Source organism: Anabas testudineus, chromosome 15, assembly GCF_900324465.2.
Source record: "Anabas testudineus chromosome 15, fAnaTes1.2, whole genome shotgun sequence".
In the NCBI taxonomy this organism is placed as follows: Eukaryota; Metazoa; Chordata; class Actinopteri; order Anabantiformes; family Anabantidae; genus Anabas; species Anabas testudineus.
Genome location: NC_046624.1, coordinates 6,324,513 through 6,342,646, shown reverse-complemented (window position 1 = coordinate 6,342,646; position 18,134 = coordinate 6,324,513). Strand labels below are relative to the sequence as shown.

The window sequence follows — 18,134 nt, the reverse complement described above, 5'->3', positions numbered from 1 at the left end:
CTCACAGTTTTTTAGCTTGTGACGACTGTTTAAAGAGCGCTGCCCTCTGGACTGTTGGCTAATCTGTTCTGGCTTCGGTCTATCGTGTCTCCCTCTCAGATCGAGTCCATGATGTTGAAGCTACAGAGACTCCAGCAGAAGGCCATTTTGGATGATGACTATGACGCAGGTGAACTTTCAGTCGAGACTTGGCTTTAATGAGTAGGTCGTTTCAGCTTTGGTTGATGAGATGATAAGGACTAGTGAGCGCTTACACTGAGCTGACTTGAAGTTCTAAGGTGTTTTTTATGTCTTTTTATATTTTACACCAATGTCAAATTTAAATTGATTTATTTACTCTTAGCATATATAAACTGATGTTCATATGAAATGTAGTATAGTGGAGACTAAGAAGTGAAATAAGTAGACAGAAAACTAAATAACATTCAGTTACTCTGTCATTTATATTGAAGTTTCACAGTTTAGTCCGGATTCAGACTTAACAGTTCAACTTCTTTTTTTTTAGATTATGGACTTTAAGGGAAGTCACGCAGCAGCCTTTTTTGGATTTCAAGCAAATTTAATTAGTTGTGGATCATATTAAGTGCACAAACTAAAGAGCTAAAGAATTGGATTGCTTTTTACTCACTGTGACGTATATACTATTTCAAATTAGATGCAGAGGTTAGTTTATTTAGTAAAAAAAACTTCCCACTGAAGTAAAGATTTCATAAATATTTTAATAGCTGACTTACTGTGAGTTTAGTAGATGAGTATGTGATGAACAGTCTCTTCTGCTGCGTGTGTGAGTGCAGGTCAGTCAGCCAAGTAAAACCTAAAACCTCAGACCACCAAAAACAGTCCACACATAGAAGCTAAAGCTAAATCAAGAAATTCTTTTTCACCAATGTTAACTTAATATTCTGTCAGCAAGATGCCTGAAAAGCTGAAACAAGAAGTAAGGCAGTTGATTAGATTTTCTTGTAGAGATTTATAGAGTAATTTTCTACGTTGACTTTCCCACACGAATCCAGTTCACTAATGACTGAAGTGTTTTCTGCATATTATGCTGCGTGTTATTCAGAGTCTGTCTATGTGTGTTTTCAGCTGAGCGTTTTGGGAAAAAGCTGGAGGAGCTGTGCACGGAGCGAGGCGCTCTGCAGCTGGGTTTACCCTCCAGACAGCCAAGTGTGGCTCAATTTCTTCAGCAGCTGAGACAGGCGGTGCACAGCGCCCTCCAGAAGGCAGAGTGCCGTCAGCGCAGGTCAGCTGGACAACAACAAGGATGTGTTATTACTGTAAACACACCTCCCACTGTTCACACCTAAAAGAAAGGAACATGTTAATCTGATTCATGATCCAAACTAACGTCACAGTAATCATAAGCTGTTGTTTCGACATCGACGTTTAATGTGCTAAACATATTAATGTGTACTTGTTTCCTGATTACAGGCGAAAAAACCACAACCTACATTACAGGACATATGCAAAATAAAGAACATATGGGAACAGCTCCAACATTAAAGGAGTGCAACTATAATTATATAAATAATTATTTTCCCATTATTGATAAATCAATAATTTTGTCAATAAAATAAAATAAAAAATTCAGTTGAATGGCTAATCAATTTATCAACAGCTCTACATTTAAATATACCTACAGTGCAGTAGCGTTGCTGCTTTCGCTTCCATAAAACACACAACTACTTCTTTCACTACTGGCTGTTACGCTGTTGTTGAGCTGCACTTTTAAGCTTTGTCATGGTCTTATCATGATTGTCATCTGACCTCCATTGTACAACAGAGAATTTTGTAGCATGGAGCCCACAGGGAGGGATGTCAAAAATAGCTCTTGTAACAGGAAGGAAATCAGGTGGGGTCTGTCTACAGGCTATCCTGAACAAATGTAACCTAAATCTCATGCAGCAGTGCTGTCCCACTGTGTTTCTATAGGTTCCCGTATCTCAACTTTTAAAATGCTAAAAACAGGACAAAAAGTGCCACCACAGATTACAGGGTGACCTGTACATTACACACAACACAACAAACGTTAGTGTTGATGATACATTAATTATTAAAATCCCTATTAAAATTGCCTATATTAAATCAATATAATTGCCTCATGAAAGCAGATATTTTGCTAAAAAATTATATGAATGTAAAATACAGTTTATAAAAGCTAGTCGGTTTATAAAAAACATTAAAACACCATTTACGTACTTTACATTTTTTGTGACTTGTTGGCAGTGAGCGTGCAGAGAATGAAGCAGGGGAGCGGCCTCATTCATCACAGGGTTTGTTGCATCGAAGAGATCATCTGATCCAAGAGAAACGGCTGGTAGAGGTAAATTATTCTTATTCATATTCTTTTATATTATTATGTCTTAAATTCTTGTAATGGTAATTCCTTCTTCTCTGTGTCACGTCTCATGTGCCATGCCTGTTAATTGTTAAGTACCTGATCTCATTGTCATTATTGATATTATTATTAAACTCGTATTGCTACATAATAATCCAATGATTATTTTCAGCTTATAATTAGTGAGGTTATGTAAACGTAATATACCTAACTAAGCACTAAATGTTAATTAAAGTAAAAATATCTTCTGCAGATTAGCTTTTTTCAGTCCCTGCTACTATTTGAATTAATTCCAACACACATAGAAAACAGAATAACAAAGAATCTGATGAGTAAGGCCTAAAAACTCAATGACATCTGTGCAGGAGGAGATAGCAGAGCTGCAGCAGAAGCTGGCAGAGTTGAAGGAGCGCAGCCGATGCCTGGAGCAGTACATCCAGCAGGAGGAGCAGCAGGTGGAGGCTGAGGAGCTGGAGGGCTCTGTGCTGAGGAGCTGCACTGTGACACAGCTCCGTGACATGAGCCGCACCCTGCAGGACCTCGTCACCTCTGAAAACCGCTTGCAGATCTCTGTCGCTCCATCAGCCTCCATGTTTCGGTCAGCAACACATACAGTACATGCCTTTGTGTTCTTACACCCAAGTATAGGACCAATAGCTCAAAGATAGTATATACTACAACACGAGTTTTGTCTGGGTCTAAGTTTACAGCATGTGCTCCTGTCCTGCAGGACCATTAGTTACCAGGTGGGGCTGCTAGAGGGCTGTGACTGGTAGTGGCGCTCCAACAGTCATCCGTCCATGAATGTGTTTCCCAGTATCATGTCACATATTTTCTTATCATTAAATTAGCTCATTTGGAAGAGGATGTGTCAGTGCACATCTTTGCCCTCTGACAAACAAAGTTACATTTTGAATAAATCTTACAGTAGGATTGTCTCTCGTGCCTAGAAGAGTACAACTGTGTCAAAATCACGTTTCAACCCAATTAACATCTCAACTAACTAACAGAAGAGGAAACTGCACATACTAAAAAAAATAAATGCAGTTTTGAATGAATCTAACTGTTGTTCTTTTGGTACAAAAACACCTGGCTAATAAATGTACGGTGATGCAATAACTTGTAAGACGTAATGAGGAATGATTTGCTTTTATCCAGCCACAGAGAGCATAAATCAAGCAGCCACAACTTTTTACCTCACATTTCTTGCGCCCTCAATCCTGTTCTCTCGCACCTGCCTGAACCTGCTTTGAATTTTAATGTTTTTTTCTCAGATGCAAATGATTACTTTGCATCATATCCTCTGAAGTTAATAGCTTGCAAGGGAGCACTGTGGAAAGCCTCTCTGTCTTGCCACTCATTAGAAAGACATGTAAATTGTACTTATCGCCTTCTCGGAGGCATGACCCACCATCGCTGGCATAATTTGATATCTGACACGTTCTCACCCCGACTGGAACGCATTTATTCTCGCTGCTGATTGAAATTGCGACCTCAGATTGGGTATTCAGCTGCACATCTCCAGGTGGCATGCTTTGGGTCATCATGATGATTGTGTTGCAGTTCCCTTTCCAAATATCAGGCATTTCTCTCTCGTATCAAGGATTAAAGAAATCCACACTATTCAGGGTAGCTTCAAAAAAGGATTTTATAACACCAATGTTCACGTTGTACTTTCATTTACACACTGGGAACATCAGCTTGAATAACATGTAAAGGACGTACGGATTTCTGTAATATGAGACAATTGGGACTGTCTCAAGGTGACTGTGTTATACATAATGGATTTTATGCGCTTTTTACCCCCATCTATTAATTCAATTTACATCTGCCACCAAATTATCTGACCTCAGTAGTTTGTCCTGTTTGCATGTTTACAAATAGTAAAAACATTACTGATGTTATTTGAATCTTATGATCAAGTGAATGAAAATACATACATTAATCTACATTTCCTGTTTATGTTTGGAAATAGGTTTAGAAACGGTAGCATCTTTTTATAGTCTATTGTATTATGCATTTAAATGCTCAAAATGCCACAACTGCCAGTTTGACAGTTTAGTTTTTGTGTAGCTTTAACAAAACAGACATTATAATTAACTTGACTCTTGAATGATCAGGTGAACTGGTCACCTGGCTAACTGGCTGCTGCCTAGAGCATCATATTTACCAGTTATAACAGTGGTTTTGTTCTTTTCTTGATTGTTAAAGAAGCAAATAAGTGGATTAAGGGGTAAACGATGCCTGTCAGTTGTGTATTCATTGTGAGAAGATGAATCTGTAACAGGTTTGCTCATAAGCAAAAATGCCTAAACTTTCCTAACTGTTAGTTACAATTGCTAAAACTGAAGGCTTCAAAAACAGGTCTTATACTTTCTTTATACACAGTATGAGGCTAAATCAACTTTTCACATGCAGTTACACAGAATGCAAATGTGTTTTTAGCTTTGCGGATTTCTGCAGCATATTCATTGGTGCAGACTATATAAGTACATAATACACAAGTGCCTACTCTATTTTGCTCATTCATTGGACAAGATATTTCAGACACTGCCTTTTAAAACTTATTAGAAATTCTGTAACTTTTTTATGTCGTGTGGGGAGTAGATTGCTTATGCAATTAGAGGTTCTAAAGAGGATTTGTTTGTAAATCCTACTGAGACAAAGTTCACCTTTTACATTTTGTGATATGAATTTGTGTTTATTTGATTTTACTATATTGATCAGTTTGCTTTTACGCTGCTGTGAAGCACACTGAGTTGCCATTTTGTATGAAAAGCACAAAAAAAGCATATAAATACAACTGACTTGACTAATAGTTCATAAGCCATTCTGTGTTCAGCAGCCAGCTTAGTAGATACGAAAGTAAACTTGAAGACTTTGAATGCTCTTATTAACATCTATTGACTTTTCTTTAGTTTCAGTGCTGCACTGTAACATTTTTATTTTATTTTTTTTGCAGGCTCCAGGAGCAGGAGCAGGCACTAAATCTGTCCATCAAGGAAGCTACAGCTAAAGTAAGCCACCGTTCCTCTCGGCTCAGCTTCCTCTCAGCATGGCAACAATGACTGAATGTTTTTGAATACCTAATGAGTAGTAAGTCAGAATAGATAGTATGTGCAGTGTGTCTGCTACAGTGCATCAAATATGCATACTAAATGTCAGTGTCTGTATGCATGTGGTTGTTTCTGTTTGACAAGGCAGTGAATTCTCTAACTTACACTCAGAAGCAGTAGGGGATGTCGGTTTGAATAAAATCCAAAATCCATTGTAAAACAATGCAACAGAGACAACCAATATAAGATTTTTTTTTTTTATTTCTAATGAGAAAGAAGAATCTGATTGAGTAACTTTTGGCAATTCAGTGGCTTCCCTCTGTACTGCATGTCACTGGTGGATTTATGGTTAGCTTTTCCCTTTTACTGATCTATATACATAGATCTCTGCAGCTGAAAAAAAATAGAAGCAGCAGAAATCTGTAAGAGCTACTGATTTAAGAATAGAAAGAGGGAAAGGGGCACAGCAGGGGGGACAGGGGGCACAGTAAAGACCTTTTTACTGTCACAGTATCCTTTAGAAATCCATCATCAATGGTTAGTTGATGCTACAACTGCACCTCAAAGGAATAGATAGGTTTTCCACCAAGAGACACTTTTACCACAATCACAAAAGTGTTCATTGTTAGGTTGAAATGAAAAGTTTTGTTCTTAAATGAGATATCCACAATGTGGAAAATGGCACACCTGCTGTGGCAAAATGATTGCAGCCATGAAAGTAACTTTCACTTTCTGTATTGACTTTTCAAATTCGACAAATAGCCTGACGCTTTGAAATTAAATCACCAGTGTCAGTGTAACTACACTTGGAAAAAAGCACTTGAGAGCAAATTCAACTTTAAGTTATGTATGAAAAAGAAATTATGCAAGTATGTTTGAAAAAAAAAAAAGATGTTTTTTATATTTCTGTGTGAAGAAAACTCCCTGGAGATGTGCTGCCTCAGAAATACCAACCTATTTGACAGCCTTTTCAAAGTGCTGCACAAAACTGTGTCAGATTCAAGAAGAAAATCCGGCTCCACATCCCTTTGAGCAGTGAAAATAGTTCCTCAAAAGAGGGAAGCACATCATGGGGATTGTATCTGGCTGTAGCTCAAAGTGAATACATTGGAAAGAACAGAGGTTTAAAGGGCAGAGTGAGGGCAGATGGGGGTCAGGTGGGGTGTATATGAAGGCATCAACCCCTCTGTGAATACTACAGAGCTGAGGTGCGGCATCACCATCAGGCCTGTGACATTCAAGGCCTCTTTCCTCCCTGACATTCTAATGGCATCTTTTATGGAGATTTCACATTTCCCTGTCTGTCCACGTGAAAGGAGACACACTCTCATTTTTTCCAAAGGTTAAAGACAAGGTAACACATTTGTGTTGATGCTCTGCTGTGTATTAAAAGCAGGGCGGGCGCTGAAGTACGGAAATGAACCTGGAAGGTCTTGTAAGGATGAGTGTCACAAAGAAAATGAAAGCAGAATTGAAAATGAGCCATGCATCCCCTGGGATCCCTGTATCTGCAAAGGTTTGGTTAGGTACCGGTCTCTGCTCTGCATCATATTCTCCTTCTTTTTCCCCAGGTGGTCATGAGTCAGAGGCTGGGCAGCAGCCTGAGGAGGAAAGTCAGCGAGACTGAAACGCAGCTTTTGGCACTGCATGAAGCCAAACTGGCAGCCATCTCAGGTATTACTCCACTTAGCTCCACCCTAATACATCCTTGCCTAGATTTCACATTTGTTATTTACCTCATTTACTTGAATTTCTCATCATTAGCGTCACTTAATTACATCATTAATGATTAAGGCGCTCATTAATGGGCAGTATGAGAGTGATGTCCTCCTGTGGTGCACCGGTGCAGGTAATGACTTCAGCAGTGCCAAGGAACTGAAGGCTGAGATGAAGGCGATGTACTTGGAGCGGGATCGGCTGGAGGCTCTGTCCAAGAGGCTGCACAGCCTCAGCTCGGGGAGCAGCCAGGAGCTGGCCAGGATGAAGGAGCAGCGGCAGCAGCTCAGGCAGGAGCTGGAGCAGAGGGAGGCCCAGCACGGTGAGTCACTGAGGCCAGTCTGCATCAATATCTGAACTCTTTGTATTGCTGTGGGCCATAAGACAGAAAACAATAAATCATCCTCATTACTGTCACAAATACCTTCTAAAGGCAACGTATAAATCTTACTAATGCCTATTGACAGCTTTACAGTGGTGTGTAGTTATATTTACATAGCCTCAAGGAATAGTTTGACATATTTGGGGAAATTATTTTAAACCAATTATTTGGTTCCAGTTACACAAGATGATAATTATCAATCCCATAACTGTCCATTAAATATGATGCTACCACTAGCTGATCATCTTATTTTAGGATTAGGACTGGAAACAGGGGCAAACTGCTAGTCCGGCTCTGTCCAAAGGCAACAAAACCTCAGGTTCATGTCTTGTTTGTTTAATTCAGTTGGATTCAGTTTGTTTAATTTGTACAAAACCATAGGTGTAAAAATTACACACTGTTGTTTTAGGCAGGGAATTCACAAAGGTGCTGCTCCTGGCCAAGAAACAGTCTGGCACATGAAACCACTTTTAAACTGTTAAAATACACTTTTTACAATTTGCAGATTTACAGATAACTGTTATGAAGTTAAGATATCATGTAGTATTTTTATTTCTTAATTGTCAACCACAGTATATTCCTTCTCCAGAACAAATTTACATTCCCATTTGTACAAAACATGAGTATTTAGCCATTGTTTTGAGTCAATGTGTGCTGTAGTACTGTAGATTAAGTGAAAACCATGGACACATTTTAATTTACTAACTCATTTCCTCAATTTAAACCTGTTTTGACTGATACTTTTCTCCACACCTTGGGACATTGGTAGCAAGCTGTGAACACACATGTGACCCTTGCAGCATTAACAAAATGTTTCCTATTTACACATCATCAATTAGGAAGTAAAAATATACTTGTTTTGCTCTTCTATTGCAGCTAAGTGCTCCATTATGCTCACAAGCTAATAGCTACTTTGTCTGACTGCCGTTTGGTTTACAGCTTTTGTTGAAAATAGTTGCCAGCTGTGGCTGGAAATGACACTGATGAGAAACACTAAAGCTGTGGACCATAAAACAAGAACAATGAAAAACGCTGCAGTGCTCCGTAGAGATGCAAAGAAGTACAGAGTTAGATGATTATTATGTGCGGGTTCATCACTAAAGCGACCCCTTCTCTAGCAGCAGCTTTAAATAACCATGTAAAATATTAAATGAAATAAATTCATCATTATCCGAAAGAACATTTCTGTGTTTTTTTTATCTGCCCAGGGAGACAAGAAAATGTTTGTAGTATTTTTAAAAGGTGACTCTCTTTTTTTTTTCCCTGTGAGTACACCTTTTAAATACCACTTCAAATTTGAATCATGAGAGCTCTTTGAAAGACGAGTCCTCTCTTGATGTTGCTCCATGCTGGGAGGGCATCAGTGGATGATGACTTTTCTCCAAAATGAAGGAGAAGTGATCTGTTGTCAGTGGGGAGACCAAATGAATTACCAGCAGGATTGGCAGTTGTTAAGAGGAGGAGGAGGAGGGCTGGTGGTTGTGGCGGGTGTGCAGGGGAAATGAGGTTTAGATTGTGTGAAGTAGCCAATTACCTCCAAGCCACTCAGTGCAGACATGATGCATTAGTACTCTCGCACACACTCTCCACCTAGAGGAGATCTGAATGCTGCTTAAAGAAAAGGACTTGCTTTATAGGGTTGAGGGTGGGGAGGAGGTTAGGTTGGTTTGTCCTCTTGGCACTGGCAGAGAGATAAATGGATTTTGACGGCACCACCTGCAGTATTACTCTCTCTAGTCCATAAGTCACAGGGAGATTTCTATGAAAGGTCACTTCACAGTGGGAAAGGGATGTGACAGGACCGGAGCAGGTACTAAAGAACCGGAGGCTGGAGCTCTGGATCAGGCTCTTGCTGCAAAGGCAAAATGTACAATTAGCCATCTGAGCATTATCTCGTTCATCGAGGTCTGTGGCGCAGCATCACAGTTAGTGTCGAGCCATTGTCTTGTCTTGAATGCACCCTCTATCATCACTAGGGGGCACTCTTTCATTATTGCAGTCAGCAAATGCATGGACATGTACTTTTGTTCATGTCAGTTCCATAATTTTACATTATTATAGCAGAAACCAGTTCTTTGCTTGCAAAAGCAATTATATTTATTTTAGTTCCACCTATATGCATTAAACTCAGTCACCTACTTGATTTTTCTTGCTGCTGATATACCAGCCTGAACTCCTCGACTTGCTAACCATGACCATTAATGCCTTTCTTGACAACCACATTCAAGTTCTCCTCAGTATCCTAAATACAGTGTGCCTCAAACATAATTCAGCTCTCAAAGACACAAAGGCTGGAAAACCAGTGACATGCAAATGCTTTGGCTAAACAAAGGAACAGGAATCAGGTGGATAACACGTCATAACTGTGGGAAGAGACAAGAAGTTAATGATTGGTTGTGCAGCTTGCTCAAATGCTTAAGTGGGCGCACACAATATGGCAGCAGCGGCAATTTCACAATGTGTTGCTGACACCAAGCAAGGGGCTCATTAAATTGTCATCCTATTTGGTAATAAGGGGCTGGCACATGCTATCTGGAAACTGATAGCCCACAAACAGCACATTACCATTTTTTTAGCTGAGGGGGATTAGAGATTACTGTCTACTTCAAAGTCAAGATGGCCATTCTAGTGTCATCTTATACCAAATACATATGTCTGTGCGTGATAAGACTTCTCGTCATGGCGTGAGCTCTAAAGCAACACATAGTTCAGTTGTTACATTGACCAAATCAATACACATACATTCAGTTAAACTGCGCAGCTTCAGCGTGTTGAGCATCTCCGCCCAGCGCTTTTTGTGGCGTGGGGGTTTTTTGGCCTGGGAGCCATTACGTCCCTAATTGCCACTGGCGTGAGTGCTGATGAACACCAAACCCATTAAAGCTGGAGGGCTGATTCCCTACTGAGAGTATAATTTTGTCCCCAAGAGAGATCTGGAGTGATACTAAATTTACAAATAAATAATTGAGGAGCTGAATAAGATGAGTAAATGGCCCCCAAGAGTGAGGACGTTCAATTTTGGATCCAGCGTCAGAGTGTGTTCCTCTTGATTTATCTAATGCTTGTTTAATGCTGTTGTTAGCATGCTGGCCGTATATTCTGTAGCAGTCAAGTCCTTTGGCGATGGAGAGGGTACGTTGTCTGCTCCACATGGCTCCACTGGATCACATTATTTTTTTAATTCTTGTCTTTAACTGCAGCTCCACTGTCTCGTCTTCCTGCAAACAGCTGGCTACACCACTGTCTGACTTTGTGCGCGCTCTTGGAGCCTGTCCAGGCCAGACTCAACTGTGCATAACAGTCCAACACCTGAAGTGCGCATGAAAATACTGTCACTCTCTGTTATTAAACAAATGCAATTTCCTCTTAATGGAGTGCCAATACTAAAGGACGTAAATGATTTATTCATGACTCTGCCTCTTTCGTGGTGCTTCTGTTGAGCACATGATGGAATGTGTGACAGCTCTTCACCTAAAGAGTGTCCAAATGATTGAAAGCAGTGTAATGGTTAAGTGGCCCCGGGAGAACGTTTCCTGGTTTTTGTCTCAGAACTTTGGGCAGTAATTCCTGTGATTCAGTCCTTCCACTGTGAATCATAGTGTCCGTGCCTGTAAGAAGTACTGTAAAAACAAAGTTAAGTTGATTGAGGTGCTACTACAATAGCTCCCACTAATACATCAATCAGCTTCTTTTTTTAAATCCTCAGTAAAAGGTTGAGATTCATCACGTCTACTGTAGCTGCACTGCACACAAAGCTGTGCTAATAATAATAGCATCATTTTTAGTTTAACAACTTCCAGACATCAGCATGTACATTTCAAGTTAAAAGCACCCATGTCTCTCGGAGCCACTAGTGTTCCTGTTAAACCAAAGTCTTCTGTGGGAAAAAGGCAGGAGATTCAGAAATGTGTTTTTGTAGGTAATGTTTCAGCTTGGTGCTAATGGACTTTCCCAAAGGATGCACGGGTAATAATGAGATGCCAGTTTAATGGAGCAGGATTGTGAACAGGTGAAGTCGTTGAATGCTTTTGAGCGGGCACATTTTGGGAGAGTTCCTCTTTGTTTGAGCTTTCCGCATTCAGTGATCAGAGAAAATGTTCTTTTACAGCCCGAGGCAAGTTCAGAATCTCCTCCAAACAAACTGTTTACTGAGTTTGACTTGAGTTATAATGACAGTGAGCATGTGTAACATTACAGTCAAAGCAATTCAGAACCCAAAACGGAAATATATATAGATAGATAGATATATACACCCAAGCACAGATTTTGTACACAGCCTATTTTTTTTGTCAAATGATTCTTTTTGTTGTGCGTTTACGCAGAACCTCACAATATGTTCCGCCATGTCAACTGCAATCTGTGTACTGCTCTGCTTTGTGATCCCGCAGCCTCATAGCATCGTGGGTTATTGAGTGTCTGTCTGGGATATAAGCCTGTCCCTCTTCCTCCATTAGCCATGCTGCTGGGCTGCTGTTAAGTTCAGATACATTCATGCAGTGTGAGTGTCTGCATATGCTGACTGTGTGTTTGTGTTACCTGCGGAGCTGTTGCACTCAAACAGCCTGAGATGAGCTTAAACACATTAATCACAGTCAGCGCCTTCAACTCAATTACAAAGACACACTACTTTTCTTCTTCCTTATTATGCGCAGGCTTTTACAACATGCATATTGGTGTTGCTGCGTTAGCACGGAGCCGCCTCTAATTTGTTAGACAACACAAAGGCCTCACAGATGTTGGGTGCTTTTATTGTTACAAGGCAATGAAGGAATGACTGCATTATTCTCTTTCAATTAGAGAGGTGTTCAAGTGCTCATAACGCAGCGGCAAATCCAAACACCTCGCCGTCATTAACGTCTGCAGGCTTATTAAAACCCGTAACTTCATCATCAGGAATTGTGCGTCACTTTGAGCTATATCGGCTCCATTTGCTTTGTCTGTTTCCATCACTGACGATAATGATTAGATTAATTATTTTTGTTAAACTTTACTATTCAGCTGAAGTAATTATTTCTTCGTTTGACTAATGAACTTGCATTCTGACCTATATTGAGTAAATAGCCTTATTGAGAGGTCCAGGAACATATTCTCATCATCTTTCAATAGTGTCTAAGTTCTGTTTGTATTTTGAATGAGTGGACTCTTCGATTTTGGCCAGGGTCCTTGGCAGCAGTCATTGATGTTCAGCACCTGCTGAGATCACTGGTGTGAGGGAAGGTTGAGCTCATGAATTTTCCATTTTCCAATGGACGCTCTTTGAATGCCTGTCTTAAGTTCTTTCAACACCAAATAAACTGCCCCATGTATCAGGGACTAACAAAGTGTCTCTCTTTTTTACGGCCATTATAGTGCTGATTTTATTCAGATGGCCTGCCAATGACAGCAGCCTCCTGCAGAGTTACAGGAAGTGGTAATATCACCCAGCGCTCTGGTTCCACTCAGCACAGGAGGAGGCTCGACTGCTTGATATCTTGTCCTATTCTGTAAAGGAAAGATGATTTTCATCTATCATGCCTGAAAAGGCTCACTAGTTTTGCTACTGGTTGGCATGGCGACAAGATGGCACACCGACTCTCTCTTCAGTGTATCACTGTATCAGCATAGGAAGAATTATTAAGTAAATACACTCATGTTTGTATCTCCCATCTTCACCCTCTTATATTGGCTTTTGCTATTCCAATTTTTTCTAAATCTGGAACTTGCTCTTGTTCCAGTTGTACCCTGCTTTGTCATCTTTCATCTGTACATACTCTGTGCCATCCAAAGTCAGGCTTAATGCCCCCATGTATTATTCAGTGGCTCTCTCCTTGCATGCTGCTTAACAGAGCCGGCATGAATGAAAGCTGACAAGAGAGACTCTGTCAGGTAGGACGGGATCTCACGTAGCAATTAGGAGGTTGGTAAGTGAGCTGTCTGGACCATGACTCACCAGATATTTGATAGCGTCTCAAGAGGCCTCAGTCGTCTCTGTGATTGAGCGGATTTAGTCACTTTGAAAAAATGCAACTCTCAGGCACACAAGCCCCACAAATAGCCCGACCACGTCCATCTCATCTCTTCCCCCAAAGCGTGGACGGGAGCGAGTATATAAAAGTGTGTCACAGCCACTTTCTTCTTCTTTCATTTAGTCCCTGCTGTGCCAGCCCCCAGCCTGTCTCATCCTGGAGCTGATGCTGTCTAATAACCACCATCAAGACAATGGCACAAATTACATTTCAAACCACAGTGTGATTCAGAACACCCAATTAGGTGACTTTCTCTCTGCGTGAGCTCTAGTCAATGTTATCAAGCTAAGTGGTGTTACACTAGAGAAGTTTCCAGCTACTTCTGGTGTGTGTCCCCTTATTATGGAGCAATGTCTTCTTTTGACATGTCTTTATAGGTTTTTATCATGGTACTCAAAGGAAGAGTTTAACTTTTTTGGAAACTTACGTGACAAGACTTAAATGACAAGTTACTAGTCTCAGTATGGTAAGGTAAATGTGAAGCTACTGCCAGGAGATGGTTACTTTATTTTGCACAATGCCTAGCTAAGTATGGCCCAGCGTGCCAGCACCTGTGTAACTCACTAGTTAACTTATTTATGTAATGCATTTCCAATTTGCTGTATTAGTGTTGTGTGCTGGTTTGGTTCGTGCTCATGCTCAGTAACTTCCTGGAGTCTTCATTGGAAATAGGCCTAACCGGCCTAGAAATAAGAAATTAAACCAAAATGTGTCTTTTGTATGCCTCAGTTTTTGCAGAAATTAAGCAATCAAGACCTAACGTTTCATGACATCTTTAATTCATAGTTACTTCTTTGTGGATCTAGTTTTTAAGGTGGGAACTCTGCACTACAATGTGGGAAAGCACTGAGTTTTGTGTCTTTGTGTGTGTCAGTGTGGAAGGTGAGGCTTATATTGAATGGTACTGCTTGTATGCACATATAGACGGTCTGCAACTTGATGTAAGTGCACGCTTTTGTGTTCAAAGATCTGCTGCGGTGGGGGGCATATTCTCATGTTTCGTACATGAGCTCATTAACAGTACTGACTTTGCCCTCCTCTCCATCCTGACTAACGCTCAGCCAGCTTGCGTCTGCCTCCTCAGGCACAGTTCAATGCTGGCAGAAGGGCACAGGAAGCAACATAAGCTATCCATCCAACTTTATACCCCTGGCACAATATGAGGCCATGATAAAATCCTCTTTTATCCTTAGGCCGTCTCCAATTTGATCCCATCCTAGAGCAGTGGGAATGGTCTTTTCTCAGTTGTGTGTTTGTCTTAAGAGAGAGCCAGCTGGGGTTCTGAATTGAATTATACTATTGCAGTTGCTCAGCACAATGCCATTGCCAACTGTGATGACGTCCTTTCTTAATAGAGCCCATGTACAATATATCTAATGACAAGTCAGTTTTAATCATATTAGAGCTGTAATTTGTTGCTAGGATACCCCATCGTGGCTAATATAAGTAGTAAATGAAGTGCCAGTAACAGGCGTGTTGTCTTTGTGCTTCTCTCTGTTCACACAGAAAGCCAGCTGAAGGAGAACACTACCAAGTATATCGAGCTATTGGAGGACAGATTGCACAGGTAAGAGTGTTTTTCCCCTCGTCCACTTCTGAGTACAGATAAGACACAGGAGTACAGACATAAGCAGACATAAACAGAGCAATAGCCTTGAAGGAGTCTCTTCTCACCTTTGTTGTTCTCTAAGCAGAGCGTCATCTCCCCAGTACATCACTTTACCCACCACATAATACACTCACACCTTTTCTCCTGCTGTTGTCTCCCAGAGCCCCCTTCTCACATCTCTCTCTGTCTCTCACCTGCACAATTTGTCTTCCTCTTCCCACCTTCTCACATATTTTCTATACCTTTATTTTTTATACCTTGACACCAGCTGAGTTTGCACCTTTCCCCCTCTGATTTGTAAATTCTATATAAAACTGTATCTTTTTCTATTTATCTATTTCATTGTATTTATCTTTGTCTCTGGGCTTCAAAATCACCTTGGACTGGTCTTTTGTGTTGTGGGTGGTCGCCCAGCCTTCCTGACAGTTACACAACAGGATTGTGATGTGCGGAGTTTCTGACTTTTTGAGCAGAGGGTGTGGAACCCAGTCAACTGTTGACACCATACGCCTGTTTATGCGTCCTTATGGAGATTAGAGCTGCTTTAGCTCGTCTCCGCAGCAGACTGACAGCACCAAGCAGCTGCGATGCGATCAGCTCTTATCGTGCAGGATTTTGGAAATGCTCTGGTTTTACAGATGGATGAGTACAGCTGGTAATATTTTTGTATACACCATATGAGCCATGCTTTCTATTCAGTGTCTTGTTTTTAAAGCAAGGTTGGGCCACCTGAGCTTAATGTAAGGAAGGAGAAACTATTGACACTTTTGTGTGTCTGCTTGACCCTTGCCTTTGTTTGTGGTGTGTGAGAGGTGGTAGCTCTCTGTCTTGCATCCTTGGAGAGTCAGGGTCACCTCTTTGGCTTGAAGCCAGAAGTCAGTCACACATTGCAAGGTTGTTTGTTGTTGAGGGACGCATGGGCTGTTTGCCTGCAGGTCAAGGAGCAACATGCCTCCGATCTCAGCGCCCAGCAGGGAAGCAAGCCTCAGAACCTTTTCTGTCAATAGGGCAGATGGCTGCTTTGTGTTTTTTTTTTTTTTGTTTGATTTTTCAAAGAGTACCTGTGTGCACTATCTGTCTCATGTGAACCAACTTACTGGAGGAGACATTTTCAAGGTATTGTACCAAAGGGCTAAAAATACAACCTATTTATACACAACAAGAAAGCAAACTGTAACTAGACACATTCAGTAGATGAGACGCTTCAACGGGAGGCTGCACCCCAACACAGAAAGTATACTTACATCTATAAAAAACACGAACTGGATTTAATACATCAGCGATAATTAAACTGTGTATTTACAGCTCAACAACCACAAAACTGACTTTTATATTAAATTTGTATTTATTTATATTTATTCTACTTAGTGAAAGTCATGGTACTCACAAGAGTTGAGTTTAAAGATGAATCAAAAACACCATGCGTATCAAAGGTTAAGAGCCAAAAACACTGGCTCCTGCACTCCACATAATACAGTTCAACAGCACCATTTGTTAGACACTGCCTGTCTAAGCGCCTACGCCTTTCACAAAAATACTTTTCCTATCAGTAACTCTGGCTTCAGGGCACAACCAGTAGCTTCCACCAGCTCCAGTTTGGCACAGTGCCCCTTATTTGACTTGACTGAATGGACGGCCGTCCCCGCACACGCACATATACACAGTCCTGCACACACATACACACACACACACACACACACACACACACACACACGCACACACACAGCCATCATCCACTGTAATTTTTGTCAGTCAGCTCTAATGTACATTACCAGATGGAGTGCTGTGGTGACGGGAGGTGGGGAGAGGAGGGATGGGGGAGTGGAGGAGAGAGGAAGATTAGTACTGGTGAGATGTCTGGTCTCCGTGGAGACGGATGGTGTTGAAAAAACCAATTATCTCTTCCTTGCTAAAGACTAGAACAGGATGTTAGAGCAGCGCAGATGCTGTAAGTGTGTCACCAGAACAAAAAACATTTTATTCAGATTAGCAGCACAGCACAGTTGTTTAGAGCATTATGCAGATGTTTCATTAGGAAATGCCTCTTGTATTTCTCCTACATTTATGAATTCTTCTACTGAGATTTGGGTGTCGTTTATCATATTTAACGGACATCATGCAACTGGTATATAGTCAATAAAATATTCACATAAGCCGTGTTGTCTTTGAGGACATGCTGTGACCATATACGCAGGTGTGATGAATCACTGTTATCACTTTTAATGTACAAACGTCTTTCAATTTGCATAAAAGAAATGTAAAGGGTTTTTTTTTGCTCAACTGGCTGCTGTCAAAGTCTCCCCAGACATCAAGCCACCCACCTTACAAACAGTTCACTCCACTCACCATCCATCACACCTCATCCAGCAGTCACCACCTTGGATTTCACCATATTATTAACACCTCTCTTCAGCTGGCGCTGTTTGAGATGTTGCTGCATGATTAAAGTGAAGTAGTCTTCTCTCTCTTTTTTTTTTTTTCCTTTCTAATGTGTGAGTTCCTATTGTTTTTGAGTATCGTCAAAATGAGAGGCGCTGCCACAGATGAAATCTCATTTATTTTATTTCATTCAGGATATTAATTTCTTAGGGAGATGGTGCATGCTTTACCTAAAATATACTCAACAGCTGAAACTCCAGCTGCGGCTGAAGATAGAAGCCGTTTCCACAGTCTGTATGATATTGGTATTGAAATGCAGCTCAACATACAGTAGGAGCTGATGGTGTGTGGAGTTCAGAATACTGGCCGGTTCTGATAACCAGTTGGAGAACCTGCTTTATGCTTTTTCACTCTGGTAGCACCAGCAGGACCAGACCACTGCTCCTTTGTTCAATACTTACTGTGTATTCATAATGCTTTCTCTTTAGCTGTCTGTGAGCTATTGCCTTGAGGAGAAAGAGCAGTCCTGTCAGTCAGCAGTCCCACAGGGGGGCTGTGAGACTGTAGAAGGAGTGTGCCTGCCTGTCTCTCCTTCTTATTACTGGGCCATCAGCAGAGCAGCACGCCCACAACCCGCCACTGTCAGCTG

The 18,134-nt window shown here is 41.0% G+C and overlaps 1 protein-coding gene across 2 annotated transcripts in view; it reads left to right on the top strand.

Annotated features, from left to right (window-relative positions):
- disc1 (DISC1 scaffold protein) overlaps positions 1–18,134 on the top strand; it is a 39,752-nt gene that overhangs the window by 5,198 nt on the left and 16,420 nt on the right. For both annotated transcript variants that reach the window (XM_026355414.1, XM_026355415.1), the window contains exons 3-10: positions 100–169; positions 1,087–1,243; positions 2,227–2,323; positions 2,704–2,936; positions 5,301–5,355; positions 6,966–7,068; positions 7,244–7,432; positions 15,004–15,064. In XM_026355414.1, the coding sequence (XP_026211199.1) occupies positions 100–169; positions 1,087–1,243; positions 2,227–2,323; positions 2,704–2,936; positions 5,301–5,355; positions 6,966–7,068; positions 7,244–7,432; positions 15,004–15,064 (965 nt within the window). The remainder of the gene's footprint in view (positions 1–99; positions 170–1,086; positions 1,244–2,226; positions 2,324–2,703; positions 2,937–5,300; positions 5,356–6,965; positions 7,069–7,243; positions 7,433–15,003; positions 15,065–18,134) is intronic.